General features: G+C 41.4%; 1 protein-coding gene across 1 annotated transcript in view; it reads left to right on the plus strand.

Annotated features, from left to right (window-relative positions):
- The first annotated feature begins 865 nt into the window (after window positions 1-865).
- The window catches only part of RARB (retinoic acid receptor, beta), a 47,123-nt gene continuing 29,117 nt past the window's right edge, over window positions 866-18,871 (plus strand). Inside the window, exon 1 of the mRNA XM_010015030.1 lies at window positions 866-1,009. Within this exon, the coding sequence (XP_010013332.1) occupies window positions 898-1,009 (112 nt within the window). The 5' untranslated portion in view covers window positions 866-897. The remainder of the gene's footprint in view (window positions 1,010-18,871) is intronic.

Raw genomic sequence — 18,871 nt, forward strand, 5'->3', positions numbered from 1 at the left:
GGATGGTTGAAATCCCCCATGAGGACAAGGGGGGTTGAAATCCCCCTGCGAACGTGAGGCTGCTCCTATCTGTCTATACACAGAGTCCTCCTGGTCAGGAGGTCTGTAACAGATCCCCACTGTAATGTCCCCCATTGCTGTTCTCCCTTTGACCCTGACCCACAAGCTCTTTGTTGACTCATCACCTGTCCCCAGACAGAGTTCCATACTCTCCCGCCTATCACTGACATAAGATCACTGTAATTACTTGATTATTTTCACAGCTGTATCTGAATAAGAAAAAAAATGCTGTAATTGGCACCTTTTACAAGTTCACAACTCAATAACCTGATGCTGGAACTCTTCCACCTGCAGAAGCCTCATTAATTGCTGTCAGAGTTCCAGCAGTTGAGAGACATGGGTTTCTCTTTGTACGTGCAGCATTCAAACTAGGGAGTCTCTGCAGCAACAAAAATAGAAGGGACCTTCAGGCCAAAAGAGGCTGTTGGTTGTTGGATGAGTGTTTGACTTCCAAGTGGATCTGTTAGGAAGGCTGTTGTTTACCCAACTCATTACTACATCCATAAGCCCAAACTATTTTTATTTGAGCTTTTTTGTAAAATCTAGGACTTAATTTCCTGAGTGCTGTTACTAGTTCTAGTTTTGTTTATTTTGGCTTTTGGTTGCATTATTTAATTAGTTTTTATTTAAGAGAAGAGTCTTATGTTGCAAGAAACAGTACTAAATTATAAGAAGACTGGGTCGTTAAAAATGCCATACTTGAGCCATAACTTTGAATTTATTTTGTTATTTTTAAGCAATGTTAGTGCCTGTCTCTAAGGGTTATGGGAAGCTTAAAAGTTTGATTTCTTTTTTTCTTGATTTCAGGGCTTTTTCCGCAGGAGCATCCAGAAGAACATGGTTTACACATGTCACAGAGATAAAAACTGTGTTATCAATAAAGTTACCAGAAATCGCTGCCAGTACTGCAGACTACAGAAGTGCTTTGAAGTGGGAATGTCCAAAGAATGTAAGTTGTCTTCAGAAGCAATTAATCGATTGTCATACCCTATGTATACAGGGCAGTCCCAAGGGAGAAAAATATTTTGCAGTTATGTGCTTGAAGCCAGATTCTGCATTTGTATGCAAAGAAAGGAGTATGAATTTTGTACACAACTTCAGACCTGTACTTAATGGACTTTGCAGTCTAATGCCGTCAGTTAAGAACTTTTACTGCAACATACTGTCTGTGTGGGTGTTAAGAACACCCAAGTGGATAGTTTTGCCAGGTTTTCTAAAGGAACTGATGCAGAAATACTTGCTTTAGACTGGATTGTCTCACGTGTGTTCTAGAAGTGGCTTCCTGGGGCAAGGGTGTAGGTGAAACAGCACTGACTTCTTAAGCTCGGTTTCCATCCTCCCTCTGCCCTGCAGACCAGCTCGTGGTCTTGCTGGGACTGGGGTCAGCCCAGGCTGTCATTTCACGAGGGCTTCCTGTTAACAGGGAGCAGCCTTCTTCAGCCTTACATCTTCTCCCCTGTGCCAGTGCTGCAGGTGCTTGTGGCAGAGGTTTGTCTTTTAGCAGTAGTACCAGTGTGTGCCCTTTTACAAAACTGATGCTGTAACAGCCTTGAGTCTCCTGTTCTTTTGAGTTGGAGTCTCTCCAAATGGTGAAACAAGCTGGCAATCCTCTTCTAAACCTGCAAAGCCAGTAGACCTAACTATGTAAAGGTGCTGCCAAAGGATTTTTCTCTCCCTTCTTTTGTAGCAATCTCTGGTTTGCCCTTTAAGTTAATGTTCTAAAATATTTAGGTAGAAGTCTGTGATTTTTCTTTTTCCAGTTTATCAATATCCCTGTCAAGCATGAAATGTAGCTAAAAATGCCTTCTCAAATCCCTGTTGATGGGGTAATAATTCTGAAACTTTCTCAGTTTTGATTGGAGTGATTGCAGTAGCAAAAAATTCTTTGGTGATTTGTTTGATTGTTTGAGAGTTTTTACCTCTATCAGGGATGTTCCTGATTTTAGTCAGTCAATTCCAATAATAAATACTTCCACCCTCTCCTTCCTCTCCTCTCAGAGGAAGTGTTGAGGAGCAGAGAAAGAACCGGATGCATCTTTAGGACTCCTTTGCAGCGTTTCCAGCTCCTTTTCATGGAAATATGAAATTGCTGTTATTGAAAAGGGCCAGCATCAAGTTTCAAGCAACTCAGGGACGTGGTCTTAAGGTTTTCATGATCTCACTGTCCTTGTTGGGTTTTCTAGTTTTCTTATGTGCATAAAATGCACTTATCTATACTTATGTATAGATTTACTGGAGTGCAGTAAAGTAGAAGGGAGACTAAATACAAAGATGCATAAAGATAGGAGATTGAATGAGGTGGATTTTATTAATAGGTATTTGACCACATACATATCTGTGCACATGAAGCTTTTTTTCCTTGATAAAAACAGTATAGTGCAGTTTGGAGGAGACAAAAATCACTTCTTTTCATTTGAGGGCTTGTTGGTCTTGAATTCTTAAGGATTTTATTCATGACAGAAAATAATAATCTTATTAAATGCTGTAACATCTCACCAAAGTAGGTTTGGGAAATATCAGCAGTGTTTCCAACATATTAACCAAAGTTACTTTGGGCAAAGTATAAAGACTTACTGCCTTTTGGATGATGGGTTGTTTTCTCCCATAGGGTAGCTGGAGCTTTGCCAGCAGAAGTTAAGGTTTTGGTCTTCCTTTTTCCTTGGGTGAACTGAGTGAAATTGCCCTTTGGCAGTTGCCTTTATCTCAAACCACTACAGGCACTGGAAGGAGGATAGCAGGTTGGAGGCAGAACAGAGGATACTGGGGAGCAGTGAGGGATGTCCTCTGGCTGCATTTCTGTAGAAGGCAGTTGCAAAAGAATAGAGAAATGATTGAAAATGTCATCAGTTTGAATGCAGTATGTCTTGTCTTCTGGGTTTAAGAACTAAGTCTGAAGTTATTCCATGTTATCCCTTCAGAAACAGGAGCTTTTAATCTCTGAAGAGATTTGAAAAACTGTTTTCTTATCTCACCTTCTTTCACATGTCTCCAGGTTTCTACTCCATTTCTTTAGAAGTCTGTGTAAACAAAAGCACATTTGTCAGTGGCTTTTTCTTAGCAAAGAGAGGTTTTTCTTTTACCTTAGTATCCTATTCACATTTTGGTTTTCTGTTTTCTGTTTCCTTGTAACATGAAAGCCATGAACAAAGGACAGAAAAAAGTATCAGGGAAATCTCATAGGGAAACAAGCCTGCAATGCTCAAAGCAGTCCCAAATAGGGAAATAATCGTGGTGGGCAGCTGCACATAGGCACCTCAAGGTCTGTTCCCAGGAGCAAAGGAGGAGTAAATGCAGAGTTTCAGTATACAGAATAATCTGCTTAACGCTTCAGTTCTGTGTTTATTTGTTCTGTCTTTAAAGGGCATGCAAAAGTACTTGCATATGTGACACTTTTTAAGCTTAATGAGCGTTACACACAATCATCAGAGATAAGATGAGAACTGGCTGCCTAGCCAGTGTGATAGGTAAGCTTTTAAGAATGGAGGTGCAGTGTTTTGGAAGAGAAGAGGTACTGAGCACTCCTTGTATGCTTTTATCTTGTTTTAGGGATTGAAGTGAGACTATGAAGGAATGCACTGCATTTGCATTTCTTTATAGGTTGTTTTGTTCCTGCAGGGGAAAAAAGTTATCTTTGACCCCATGTTACTCTCCAGATCTGATCAAGAGAGGTCAATAACAAGACTGCCTTCAGGGCAGGAGTGGAGTTATTTGCCTTGTGATGGTATCTGCAAGACCCACTGACACTGGATCCCAGTAGTGTAGGGACTGTCTTTCACTGTGCAGTCACTGTTGCAGAAGGTTTGTGCTCCAGATAGACAAGACAAAGACTGTGAGGGGAAATAACTTAGCGATGACTGTCTTATCATCCTGCAGTGGGGCAAAACACAGCTTGAAACAAAGCCCTGCTGTCTTTTATCGTATCCCTCTCCTTCAGAAACTCCTGAGCTTGTGTCCCTGCAGCCTGACCTGTCCCTAAACGCCTGGAGCCAGCCTCTCCACCAGCGTTGCGTTGGGTTTTGGATACGTTGTATGACTGTCTCACATCAGTGCATGCACCCACATGCGCCATGTGAGTGCTCACAGTGTGTAGGTGCAGCTGAAGCTCTGATCCCCACTCTATTTCTATCCTTCTTACCCTTCCAGCCTTGTTAATTTTTTAGTTAATATGTAGACACAAACGGTGATCACACAGGATTTTTTTTCTGCTGCTGCTGAAGTGGGAAGGCTACTAAGGCTGACAGTGGCTTATTATGTGATAGAGAGCCTTAGGAAACTAACCTTTGCCCTTCTATTACGTGATCTCTAAGCTGATGTTGAAGCACCATCCTTGGCCTGACCCCAGGTGTCAGCAAGCAGCACACTGTTGCCTGGATGCACGGACCTCGGTCCTCGGGAGCTGGAGAAGGGTCACGCGTACAGCGCTGCCTCCTGCAATTAAGGGAAGATGCAGGAAGCTGGGCACAGCTCTCAAACAATAATGGCCTCTTTCAAGCAGGATGCTGGAACATATGCTTTCTAAGGTGAAGCCTACCCTTAAAGAAACTGGATTTATTGCAGGGTGCAAGGGAGAAGAGAATGGAACTTCTTTCTGCCACAACTGCTCAGCCTAGTCCAGCAACTCTTCCATCCACTCTTGCGAAATTGCAGGCAGCAAGCACTCTCACTGTGCTTGATGATCTTTGGAGTCCTCCTCAGATGCACACCCAGCCCACATACTAGGGTCTGATGCAGAGAGGTCTCATCTACAGTGAGCTCTAATAGAGCAAAATTATAAAGGCACAGAATTACTGTTCCAGATTGCTTCAGTGCACTGAAGCAATGTTCAGATTTGTAAATCTGCTTACAATTAGCCTCTCTGGAGGGGAGGGGAGGGAAGGAGGAAGGGAGGGAACGCAGGGAAATTACCATGAAGTGGAGAGAATCCAGTTTTTGTGCTCAATATTTGGTTTGGTTTGGTTGTTTGGTTTTTTCAAACTTGCACAGAAATGTCTGATATTCTTTGTCACGGACTTGAAAGTCTTAGAATACTTAAATGTTCATGCTTCTCGGAACATGCAATTACATTCTGCTACTAAGTAATAGAATGAATTGATATACTTATTTTAATTCTGGTTTTAAATTAGCAACCAGGAAACATCAACTTGAAGAACTGTCATATTTGTATTTTTCATCTTCTGTTTCATTTTCTTTTAGACTCCTTAGTGAAGCATGTTTCCATCTCCAGTGAGTGACTAGTTTGCATAGTTGCATTTGAGAAGTTCATGCAGATTACAGTGATGTAATTTTAAAGTGTGTTAATTAGAATGTATGAAATCTTTGTTCAGATTATTTTACTGAGAACTGAACTACTTATTTTTATTTATAGCCAAGAGAAAGCACTGGATTTAAGAAGTATTTCTGCTTTGCTATGGGCTAGATTTTTAACTAGATGCCTAAATACCATGCAGTGGCTGGGGGCTTTTTCAGGAATTCCAGCATAGTTGCCTCTCCTGCTGACTCGACATGCTTTCTCAAGAGGCACGAGCTAAATATCAGAGTGGAAATCACAACCCCCTGAATTCTGTTCTGGGACTAATTCCTCTGTCTAAACATTACAAGCTGATTAGACTAGCTTTCCTATCTTGAGGCGTGAAAATGATGAGCCTTTTTACACAGGCTGGGAGAACTTGTATTGTAAGTGCTTTGAAGGTGAAAGATTGTGAAAATACCAATTCTTAAGAGTTTTACTAAACAAATAGTGGGGGAACGGTGCCCCAGCCATACAGATCACAGGTTTTTTCATTTTGTTCATTAAAGTTAGATATTTATTTTTTTATTCAGTTGCCTATCAGATAGGAATGCTTCTATTTATTTTTCAGGCTAAATAGCTGGGAGCTTTTAAAAGTTAATGCCAAATTTTCAGTATCACTGATAGGGAGATGTTTTAAGGTGAAAGCAAAGCCAGTACGAAGGGTTTCCTGCTGGAAAATCCGCAGTGCTCTAGTATTAGTGTGTCCTCTGCCAGAGATAATGCACACTTCGTTATGCAGGGTGACTGAAAATGATTTCTATGCAATTAAAATTCTCTTGTAGAGGACTGGATTCTACTTATTGCACATTGTTTTACATGGTTAAACAAACATCTCTTGCTTTTCACATCAGTTTGGTGTCTTCAAAGAAGCAGGTCTGGTTTTCTTTTCTGCTTTTGGGGTCTGCCTCCTTTGTGTTTCAGCCTTTCCCCCTGATTTTGCATAGCTTTCACTTGCCAGCTTCAATGTTTAAAGGAGCACCTTAGATTGAATGTTATTATCCATAATTTACTCTATGTTCTGTGAAGATGGTTATGTAATAGCAATAATTGCATCAACTCACCTAATGAGCTTTCCCTCCAGTGCCATGTACAGCAGATTAATAGCCCATGAATTCATTTGCAGCTCGTTGTGTTTCAGAAAAGTATTTCAGGCAGCAATTAATAAACTGCTAAAGAAAATAACATAAAAAATGATTTTTTTTTATTATGTTCACTCTCCAGCTGAACAATTTATTGGCACCTTTCATGATGTGGCTAAGTAAATTCTCTCCTAATTCCTCAAGCAGAGCATGATTAGTGAACCCTGCTCAACTCAAGACTGTTTAGTAATTACTCTGATTTTATATCCTAAAACGTTAGGGAAAAGTATGAATAGTGTCTTAAGGTTCTCTTTTTCTTCTGTTCATTGCCTTCTAGGCATTACACAAATAGCTGTAACTTTAAACCATAACACACTACTGCTGCAAGTTTATTTTTTTCCCCTTTCTTCTGTAGAAAACCCATAATAAAAACTGAAGACCTTGGCCAATAAACAACCACTGGCACCGTTTCTGCACTGTCTTTGTCAGCTCCAGAGTCCCACACCTCCCAAGTGGTGGGATGGAGTCCAGAGCAAGGACCCAGCCAGGGTCATGGGTGCTGCTGCCCCATGGGAAGATAAACCACGGGTCGAATGCCACTGGGAAGGCAGATGCCAGGAGTAAGGCATGGAGATGGAAGTGAGATCAGGGAAAGTCCTATGTTTTGCAGCATAAAAGTGGATTGAACCCAGTAGGAAAAGAGCACCAGTGAGATGCCAGGGCTTTGGCCACCTCTGTAGGGGAGGGAGGTATCAGGGGAGAAGAAGCGCCACCATTGCATATGGCCAATATAGCCAGACTGCCCTAGAATTATCTTTTCCATACCTTTTCTTCTTCTTGTTGGTTTTGATTGAACACCTTTATCAAGCTTTTCGTATTATTTTACATAATTTCTTTTTCAAAAGAAACAGCTATTCCCTTTATTCAAAAGAAACACCAGGGTTACCTTTAGAAGTAGTAATATATATATATATATTTTAAAACCTTTTCCCTCATCTTGGGCTCTTGAGGGCTGAGTAAGCATAAAGGGAAATCCTTCAATAACTTCATACAGAGATTGATTACATGTCCTCAGCTGGAAGTTACATTAAGACTTACTCACTAAGGTATAGCTACTGTGGTGAACTTTGATCGCTCTCTGCTGTCTCTATGACAACATGGATCCTGGCAGAAGTTACCAATGCTCTCTGCAGCCCTTCTCTGCATCCATCAGTCCTAGTCCTTGGCGACTGTAAATGTGTGCCTCTCATGTTCTTGCTTAACAAGGTGTTTTATTAAAGTTGTGTCACTTCTAAAGTTACTTTCCTAATCATTTGTACTGCAGCACCTGAGCATGCTCTGGAAGAGATGTGCTTTAAGAAAGCCAAAAGTGTCAATAGATATTAGTGGACTTTCTGAACACCAGTTGATCTTGTCCCATGAAAGAAATTCAGCTGAATAGCAGAGAGTCAATGTACAAGTAACTTTTCTTTCTTTATAGGTGGAACTTGGAGACAACTAAAGCCAGTGAAGAGTGTAACACACGTACAGTCTAATTTATCCTTACGCCTGCAGCATGCTCCGGAGAAGTCCATGTTACTGCTCAGTGGCTCTAGCAAAGTCCTCAGACTTGACTGAACCCTTTCTTTTATTAAAGGGAGCACATAAATCAGAGCCCATGGAGGAACTAACGCCCGTCTGTTGATGCTAGCAGCTCAAGTTTCTGTGTCTTGCAATGTGCCACCTTCTCTGGAGGTCCGGCTCTTCTGCGAGGGCAGTTAGTGGCACTGACATAAGTGGAACTTCCCATTTTTTCATTTCACACCTTTGGGATTTTTTAGGGATCACCAGTGTGCTTTCTCAGTCAGTTTCCCAGTAAAAGGCATTTTGGGGAGATAGCTCTTACAAAGCTGCTTCTTAACATGGATCTGATTGTTTCTGTGCCCTTTGTCTATTATTTCTTTTCACCCTCACTTTGGTTTTGGGGTGTCTGTGGGGAAGTAATAGCATTAATCTAGATTGTACATATAAAGACACTGGCTTTATGCATTCATGTTGCCATTGCAGGTAGCCTTTACCTCTTCTTGAGTTTAGCCTTCCAGCTGCCTTCATGGCAGGCAAACCCCTGGATTACCCTTTCTGCCTTGTGCTGTGCTGGGCAATGCTGCTGTAAGAGCAGATTGGAAATCTGAAGGTAGTCTGTCCCTGCTCAGTCTGTGCACTCCAAAGCACAGGGCTGAGGCCACACTTGCTGGGTCATGCAGATATAACTGCTGAGACCCCAATCCCATGACCTCAAAAGCTTTGTTTCAGAGCTTTCATTCTTCCTTTATGTACTCAGTTCACTGCTTTGTATTCCTCATTCAGATCATTTTCCTGTTCAGAGGCACAGGCATCTTTGATGCATCTCTTTCTCCTAATTGCCATTGCACCATGTGGGTTAGACTTTCTATACTGGCACCTTGTGGCTTCTTGGCTATTTTGTTTTTTCTCTGTTTGATGCTGGTTTTTATTTTGGGATGTTGATCTGAAGGATGGAGAAATGACGATGAGATAAATATCAGTCTGGGAATGAGCAAATGGCCAGTGTCCTGAGCCTTGAAGCTAAACATGGATTATTTGGTTGTCAGGACAACCTGAAAATGTTATCTACAGTAGCCAAGGTTCATGAGACATATAGTAAATTGTTCCCAAGAGTTCTGGGAAATCTGAACTGCAGCAACCCAAATGTGCCTCAAGGACTTGGTATCAGATGAGACATGTATTCGGTCCTTCCGCTTAGAAGAAACATCTTCCTAATGATTTATATCTGCAAACTTACTTCTTTGTTTTCCTGGTGATCAGTTACTGAAGGTGGTCTTGCATAGGATATGTGCCTCTGCAGAAGGCAAAGAAACAAAACTTACGCGGTCTCTCGGTGGAAAGCAGCTCCCATGCCGATGGGTGTGGAAGATAGAAAGCAGGTGCTTGGAAACCAGTAAGCTCTCAAAGACGGTTTAGGAAGATCTCTACATAAGTAGATGAGGCCATGAATTTCCCTCTGCTGCTGTCAGGCTCTTATGGCTTGCTTTCATCCGTTGTATGAATTGTTAGAGCAGAGGGAGTTTTCCATTGCCGTGCCTGTGATAAACTGACACATTGCAGCTCCTCCAGCTGGGATGCTGGCCCTAGGACGGTGCTCTAAAAATAGCCTTGATTTTGCTGGACATAGTATGACATGCTCAATTTAAATACATCAGAACAGTTAATCTCCAGTTCTTCAGTGCTCATGTAGAAAGTGTACTGGATTTTTTAAAGTTAGATGGCATACAAGCAGTAGAAATGCCCTTTCTATCCTAACTTAAAATACTCATCTATGAAATACTATGAAAGGAAAAAGAAAGATCATAAGGCACTGGGATTTTTAATTTCTTTTGATCCAAAGTGAACAGAATTGGTTTTGCCCCCTCTCACCTTACTTTGGTACTTGGTTGCATGCTTGCATGTTTCTGAGAGCTCCTACATTTTTAAATCTAGCTCTCATGAAAAGTCAGACAACAGTTCTGAAAACTGACTGTAACAAGTTGTAGCGTAAAGCCCTACAGGCAATGCCTGTGGCTGATAGGCACTTAATCAGCTGTGGGATTGGTTCTCAGTGCTGTGCATCCATAACCAGTTACTTATTGTTGATATAAACAGATTTGGTAAGTAAATGTGAGGAAATTATCTGACTTTTGGAGACATTTACCTGAATTTCAGAGCTGAAGCTAAGTGGAATTCTTCCTTTCCCCTGGCAAAAAGTGCAACAGAAAGCAAACATGCTTTTAGTTGGATTACAGGCATGGTTAGTCATCTGACAGACGGTTTTAATGGAGTCAGAAAGACATGCTGGGGAAACATGCTGACCTACTTTTCTTTCTCTTTCTTTCTTTTGCTCTTTCTTACTCTTTCTTTCTCTCTTTCTCTTTTTCACTTTCTCTCTTTCTACTTTAAAGCAAGTCAGATGTTAATTTTAAAGCTCCCCATAGCTTTAGCTGAAGGAGCTCATTTTGTAATTAATTTATTTACACTTCTGCATGGGGTACAATAGATGGTTTTGGTAACTGAATTTCATCAGGTTGTTTTCGTTTCTGTTCAGAAATTGGATTACATCTGAGAAACCCGTGTTGTTTCCCCTTTCCAGGACAAAGCAATCAGCTCCAAGTTAATGAATGATTTAAGTCCAATCCTCTGAGGGAGGACTTTACAAACCATTTAAAATGACAGACTAACAAAGCATATTCTATTTGTATCATTTTCACCGCATTATATTTTTAAGCATTTTTCATCTCTAAACTTGTGGCAGAAAGCATCACGCGTTTGCATTTGGGCTTGTTTTTTCCCATGTTAAGTAAGTTGGTGCTCTACTGTCAGTGTTTTCTTGGAGGGAGAACTCAGTGTATTTAAACCTGGGAAACTCTTGACCTTAAAACTTCAGAGCCTGAAAAGAAAGCTTAAATTGGAAAACTCAGCAATGTGGGTGGATTAAAACATCACAAACAGAAATACTAAACTGAATGATAAGGGAAAGCTTTTTTCAAAAGCTGCAGGCATCACCTGCAGCTCTTCTTCAGCAACAGACACATGTGCAATTCATCAAATGGCTCAGGGGTGCCAGGTTGCTGCCTCTCTGGCAGAGAGATGTGCTTTACTCCCTTGCCAGCAACAGATAGTTTTGGAGAAGAAATCACTGTACAGTTGAAGGAATGGGAGAGGTCATCGTTCCTTGACTCACCTGTTGATCCAGAGACACTGCTTTCACCTGCACTGTCTCCTCCTATTTCTATCACTAGTAGGTTTCCCACTGTCAGTCAGCCCTGGTGCAATGGGTGATGCTGCAAATCCCTTGATTCTTCCCATCTCTCCTGAAAACAAATTCTGGTTTCCTTAGTTTTAGTTTAACTCCCAACTAGCTGATTACAGTTCGTGTTATGGAAATAGTAATACAATGTAAGAGAGGTATTAAAAATTGAAATGTTCAGGAGCTGCAGGAGATTATGGGGACCAGTAGTACATTTCAACAAATCTACAAGTTGTGTGTGCTCTTTTGAAGCATAGTACTTTTACTTGATTTCATAGTTGTGTGCTTTTAAGAGGATGTCTCAGTAGCAGAGTAAAGATTGAAATTCAGTATTTTGGCTAATGTGTGAGAGCTGTTTGACTCAAGAAGACTGAAATTGGCATTGCAGGGTTTTTAGCCGTTTTGTAACCTGGAGGCATCAGCCGAGGAAGACAAATCAGTAGTAAATTAACATCCTTATGTGATGAGCTGCTGTATGGTGCATGTTCAGTATCCCTGACTGCACCATAGCTGTGTGAGCTGCTCCTCACATACGGGGAGTGTCTTCCCTTGTTTTTCTTGCCATAGTACTTCTAGGTGCCCTGTCACACAGTTTGTTTTGATTCTAGCGGAGAGACAGTGGGGAAGAGCCACTCAGAAAGGTGTCACTTTTGAAATTTCACCAAGGTTTTTTTTTTCCCAGTACAGAAGAATCACTGATACTGGAAGACAGAACATCCAATTTAGTGAAGCTTGAGTTGCTCTCGGACAATATTGGTCTGCCTCTGTTGGGCAGGGAGCAAGCCAGGGCTCTTGCGTTTCAAGTTAGATGTCTCATAAAGATGGATGTGGAAATCCAGAGCTCAGTGTGTGTTTGGTCTTGTAATCCACATGTACAGTGCCGCACTGTATGGTTATCCCATTTAAGAGCTCAGGGATCAAACGTGTATGGTCCAGATCCCTCTAACAAGTGACACGGAGAACTGTTAGTTCATAAAAGCCTTTTGACAGCATTTTATTTCAAGGAAGATGCTCAATTTCCCCTTTCTCTTCATTTGGAAGAGAACCTCAATGTATACTTTTTTTTTTCTCTTTGGAGGCCTTTTCAGGTGAATGCTGCTACTAAATCAGAACAATTTGAAATAATTTTAAATTGTGCAAATAATTAAAAAGAGAACAAATAAAAATGAGATGGTAGGAGTTCTTAAGAAAAAGAAACCCCATTATGTTCAACTCCCTCCCATAACAAAGCAAAAAATGCACAGGAAGAGAAGAAAATAAGCAGAAATACTTATTGACCAGGCTGATGTAGTGACCATACAAAGAGAAAAGAAATACTTTATCCCTTTAATTCTGCAGAAGGCTTAAATCCTGTTTGTCTAAAGAGAGAGTCAAAGCCTTTTCTTGGCAATTATTCCTGTTGTTTTCTAACTCGGTTACAGCTATTTCACGTATTTATGAGGACTATTTTTCCTCCTAGAATTCAAGCATGGCAAACTGTGAGCATCTATAAAACCATATAGGCACATCACCTGCTACCCACAGGGTGTGCAGTATTAAGCCCCATGAGTTGTGGGGTCTTCTTTCTTGGCTAGGGGGATGAGGTGGGCAGATAACTCCTATGGTAAATGAGCCTTGCAGTAATGGAGGAGGAACATTTAAAAATATTCCCTAGAAATCAAGGGTGTGGGAAGAATGAGGCAATTAGGAGGAATCACTAGATATCCTGTCTTAACAGTTCATTATATATATTTTTAATGAGTATTTAATCTCTAATGCTACGTGATGGATTAGAAAAGAGGGGAAGTCAGGCCTCTCTCTGTGCATACTTTTATGTTTCCCCTTCAGTGAACATTTTCGCATGGCAAATTGTTTAACGTGAACTGGTTGGAGACGTTCCAGCGCAACAGAGCTTCACTGAGAAATAACACTTGAGTTGAATCCCAAAATGCAGAGTTGTCAACATCGTGTTGTGCTCAGATTTGCAGAATCTCAGGATGAGTTATGAGGCAGAGCTGTCGGTTCCTGTCCTCCATGCTGTGTGTTCTAGCCCCGCATGGACTGGGGCTCTGGGGCAGTCCTGCAGCTGCTTGGGAGGTGGATGTTCATCGGCACATTCAGGAACTGGATAAACCTTTGCTTTTGGAAATCCAAGTTTTCAGCCAGTGCTTCCCAAAGGGGTTGTAGCCCAGGAACAATATCCTGAGAGGACATCATAAAAAGCCTTCTGTAAGTATGCCTTGCATCAGCACATGACACAGTCTTGGCAAAGACCACACTAGCTGAAAGGAGGTACCAAATCTGTGTATTTGGTTTAAAGGCCCAGTCCCATGTTGAAGGACATGAAAGATTAGTCATTGGCATCAGTGAGACAAGATGGGGGTAGAAACCAGTAGTAATGCCAGTTAATGGTATGCTTGGTAGTCATTTGTAGTGTCAACTGGGGACCACCATCCTCAGCTAGTTAAGGAACAGCTGTGTGTTGAATTCAGCCTCCTTGCCCAGCTCTTGGCTTCCTTTTCAGATGTCATCTCATGTCCAAGTTGTATCCTTTGTTTTCATAGAGAAGTCTGGGAAAACTAGGTCAGTTTATCCAAGTAGAAATTATTATTTTATTGAGTTAACTCTGTGATGACCTGCTGCCTGTTTGCCTTCTCAAAATGAACTCCCTTGTGTGCAGTAAGTCTTGCGCTGGAAGTTGCAGAGGCCTCAGTAAGCACTTTGATTTCAAATCAACAATAAAAAGGCTGCTTTTTTTAGTATCTTCTTGTTTTCTGGAAAGAAGCATCTGGCTTTGCTTCTTGTATGGTCACTACATCAGACTGGTCTGGTGTACTGTGAAAGTGTTTAATGTAAAAAGGTTATGTGCTGGCTTTACTGGGGATATTTAAAAGATCTTATGGAAGAATCAGGATTTGATGCTGTTTGACCGTGTCTGGCAGAATTAAGCTCTTTAAGCCAGTCCTGTGGTTACTAGCATGCCTAATTTCTAAATAGTGTGGTCCACTTCTGCTATTTCAGAACTTAAGTCGCAGACAAGAAAGCCATTTTTTTTTCTTTTTTAAATGAAAGAGTAGTTGGAATGTATTTTAAAGAACTTCTTTGGCATTGTACATAAAAGATAAAATATATCAAAATAGACAGTCTGATAATTAGGTGCAGGCTTGTGGAGTGATTCATGTCATAACAGGAATGCTGAAACAGCTGAGGTTGCTGCAGGTGTGTTAGGGGAATTCGACCCTGTAATGCCATGGTGCTTCTGCTGCTACATAAAGCAGGAGTACAGATGTATGGAGAGCCTGCATTAATAGATGAAAAGCAGTATTTCTCTGTGTGAATTATGGATGGAGCAGTATTTATTAAACACACAAGCAACAGCCTTTGTTTCCCAGGCACTTTTTGCTTTGAAGAGTCACGTTAAAGCCTGCTGCTATCCCAGGCACAGAGATCCAAGGCATGAGCTGCGGCTTCGACTGGTGCAGGTTAAGCCTGGGACATCCTGCCTGGCGGGAAACCTGGGTGGCAGAGGCGTTCCAAGTGCCTCAGCTCGCAGGTGGACTGTTTTGGGGTGGGCAGTGAGATGCTAAAGCTGTGTCAGGAGCCAGCTTCAGCAGAGCTTTTATGGTTAATACAGTGATGTTGCCAGCTTGGTGCTCCCAGAGCGTGCTGGGTGGCTTGTTTTGGCCTTCCCAAAGTCATGTGGATGGAAAGAAGAAGTCCCCTGACTTCACTCCTTTCTTTCTCCTTAAGTTAGTTTGTGGATTAAAAACAAGGACCATGTAATCTTTTTTTAAAAATAAAAAAACCAAACCCAAAACAAAACAATAAGCAAATTTGCCGATTGTTTATTCCAATTGCTCAGCTTTTGGGAAGGGAGACAGGATACAGAAATACTAGGATAAAATGTAGTGAGATGCACTATTATTGCTTATTATTTTACCGTTTGATGAAACCTTTATTTTAGTCTTGTGGCAAACCAGCTTTAGTGACAGGCACTGGTAATTACAAAATCTGGCCCAGCTGCACACCAAGCCCATGGCAGGTGTAGCTCATGCCCACCAGCTGTGCTGGACCGCACATCAATGTGAGGCTTAAACAGTCAATCTTTTGGTGCTTTTAGGTCCACCCAATTAAGTTACACAGTTCTTCCCTTCTCTTGCTCCCAGGCTGCTTCTCCTGGTGGAGCAGGTCATTTGGTGTCAGCTTCAGCCGTCTGGAGTGGACCTCGGGTAGGGAGGTTGAGTATGGCTGTGGAGCCACACACACAGTGTCCCCCCGGCCCACCTGCACCTTGAAAGCTGGAAATAATCTCCTGATCTTTATTTTATTTATTATTTTTAGTAGTAGGAGTATCAACAAGCCTTTGCTCTTAGGAAGGAATTTGTGAAAGCTCATAATGGCATGTTTTCCACATTAGCTTCAGAGGAATAGGTAAATAGTAGCTGAGCTATTTCTTTGCTTTCATTGTCCCTGCCCTAGCAGGAGGCCAGGGCTGCAAGCTGCTGAGGCTGTAACGCAGGCTAATGCTGAGATTCAAGACTATGGTTCCCTTTCTTAAAATGTGCTGGGAACAACTGTTTCTCTGCCTTCATGAGCTCAATTTACGGTTGCGGGAGGCAATGTGTTCTTCGTGCTTGATGAAGTACACCGTGCACACAAACCTCTTCAGATGTGTTTGTTGTCAGTTGGCAGCTCTCTCACTAGATGCACCTTTACACAATTGCACAAGGCACCAAGAGGTACAAACGTGAAATTTAGCCTTGGGGGCAAAACAAAGAAATGAAACTCAGGTATGAATGCTGTATTATCCATCTGCAGATATAGATATTAGACCTGATCTCCCACTACGCTACTGTAGTTCTGCACTAATAGGACTCTGCTGCAATCGGTGGAGTAGTACCAGTGCAAGACACAAACAGCAGTGATGATAAGTTGGGGCTGTTATTTTTAATTCTGGTAAATAAGATAGAGTTGAACCCTGTTCAGGAAACTGCATTCACTGCAGGAAACCAGCCATAATGGTTGTGAGAAATGCAGGTGGCACGCTGTCTTGATACTGCTCCTGAACTTCTGCTATTCCTTCTGAGGAGCCATTGCCCTGGGTACTAAGCAGCCATATGCAAGCAAAGGGGAGAGGTGTTCCAGCTCACCTCCTTTGTAGCCTTTCCATTTGCAGTCCCCTAAAGTCAGTTTTATCATGTGCAATCAGAATTTGTCCCATAGGTGAGACTCATCCATTACACTGATGAATGTGCTTATTATAGAAAGTTGTTGTTTTGAAGGAGTCTGATAATGGCATTGTCAGGAAAGAGGTTGCAATTTGTCATGGTAGGTAGTTTTCCAGTTAAGTAATAAGCAAGTCATGTTCTTTTCCTCTGTGTGTGTTAGGATGAGAAATAAAATAGCTGCAGCAGGTTGAAGTATACAAAGTGCTACCAGCGTGCAGGAATAGAGCGCCAGGCAGCGAGCAGGAATAGAGAGCAGTGTCTGGTCTTAGCTTACAGCCATGAACTTCCCTGCCCATCAGCAGTCCTAGATAATGCCCAGCAAATTGAATTGATGACTTTGGATAACCTCAGCTTCTCCCAGTTGAGAGGCATCATACTACCATGACTGTCTCCTTAGAGAAATTGATGTAGTATCTGTAGATGAGTAGACTGATTTACCTTTTGGTGACCCTGGAGAGAAAGGTCAGGTTCAGGATTATTTTTACCTATAATCATTTATCCATAGAGAGTTAGTGTACCAGGCTTCAAGATTGTAGCTCAAAAGGGCAGTTGTTTTGAGAAGGTAGCTCAAAAGGGCACTTCAACAGCTGAAATCAGATGAGGCATTTAATGGCCTCTTAGTGATTTCTGACTGAAAGTTCAGAGTTTGAAATTTAGGGATTTTTTTTTTTTTCTTTACCCAGCCTGTGGTTAAACAAATGCACTATAGCTTAATAGCAATTTAATTTCAGGCTGAGCATTTTGAAGTGTTTTTCAGCTGCTCTGTATGCACTTGGTCACTTCAGCTGTAAGGAAGAGAAAGAATAATCACATCGTGTTTGTGGTCTTGTATATTTTTAGCTAATGTGTTAAGACACTGCAATTCCAGAAAAGCCATCCTCCTGTTCCCCAGAGTGTTTCAGTTTAACCAGCTGTTTGCAGAATTTTATCTAGATTGCCACAGAAGTTACTAGTAAATCCACTGGGATTTTGGCAGTGAGAGTAGTAGATAGTAAGCACCATGCTTTGAGGGTTTTAGTTTCATGGGGATTCTGCTGTAAGCTGGCACCTCACAGTGGGTTACCTGCTGAAGCCCTGTGACTTTGTGAACCTCTCCAGATGGAGGGATTGATTCCCAAAGCTTCTTCCCATTCCTGCACTGAGCAGGAAAAGGGGTGACTGGCAATATCCACTGTGATGCTGTTACTCTGCAAACCTGTTGCAGAGGGCAAGGTATAGCTTAATAAAAATTGTGCATTTCACATTTAGAGTAAAAAGCGACTGATTTCATGCAGAATACTGAGAGCGATGGGGCAGGGCATGAATGAGGAGGGCATGACAGATGTGTAGGTTAATGCAACAGCAGCACAAGGTGCACAAGGACATTGTGGGGCCTGCCTGTGGACCTTCCGTCTCGTAGATGGGAATTTGTAGCTCTATTAAGTAACTTGAGGTGATGCCTATGTGAAATACAGATAGATGCGTATCAGTGAGTAAATTCTGGCATAGTCGGTGGTTATGGGTAGGCTATTTCCATTGCAGTTATGTTGGTGGGCCTTCGTGGGAAATATTAGTGATTTATTCTGCCTGCAATTGTTCATGCTAAACAACCTTCGGTAGCTCTTTAAGCTGATAAGAGTTTGCGGATTATCCTATTTCATACTGGCAATTAGTTGATGATATTAAAGCACTTTCAAAATGGAAATTGCAGGGCAAATGCTATTTAAACAGTTTATCATTAAATGTATAATCGTGTCTCTGCCTACTTTGATTGCAACATGTAGAGACATGGTAAGGAAGTCTTTCAGGCCCTGATATAGATACTGCACCCTGCACATCCTAGCTCTGACTCAGCTGCTCCTCTTGCTGTCTTTTCTGCCTGCCCACATCCACATGCTGCAAAACACATTTGCTTCTAGTTTTGTTTTACTTGTTTGCTGTCTTCTTGTATTTGCAACTTAATTTCTCACTTGCTTTTAATACGTTAGGGTGGTTTCATTTGTATTTCTGGAGTCATGGTTTTTATTCTTTGGGCAGTTGTTACTGTGTTTGTCATGTTCTGCAGATCTTGAACCAGTCCTGAAATACTGGTTCAGTGTAAAGGTGTCTACCTTTAGGTAGGTATTAGTAGGAATACAATCATATACCTGGAAACAGTTCATGGGCTTTTGTGTTTGTTTCTTTGTGGGGTTTTTTGTGTTGTGTGTGTTTGCTTGTTTGTTTTTTTCATGCTGAAGCCCTTTATGGGAGCTTCTGCAACGTTCAAGCCAAATACACCTTTAGAACTAATATTTTTCTTTCAGCAGCACTTTCAGGTCTTGGATTGGCAATTCTAGATATCTGAATTATGATGGCTGCTGGTTTTGTTTCTGGATGTCTAAAAAATAAAAAAGAAAAAAAACCCCACTTTTTCTCTGAAATGATAGAATGAAAATTAAATACTAAAAATAATAATATA

Source organism: Nestor notabilis, unplaced genomic scaffold, assembly GCF_000696875.1.
Source record: "Nestor notabilis isolate BGI_N333 unplaced genomic scaffold, ASM69687v1 scaffold185, whole genome shotgun sequence".
NCBI lineage: Eukaryota > Metazoa > Chordata > Aves > Psittaciformes > Psittacidae > Nestor > Nestor notabilis.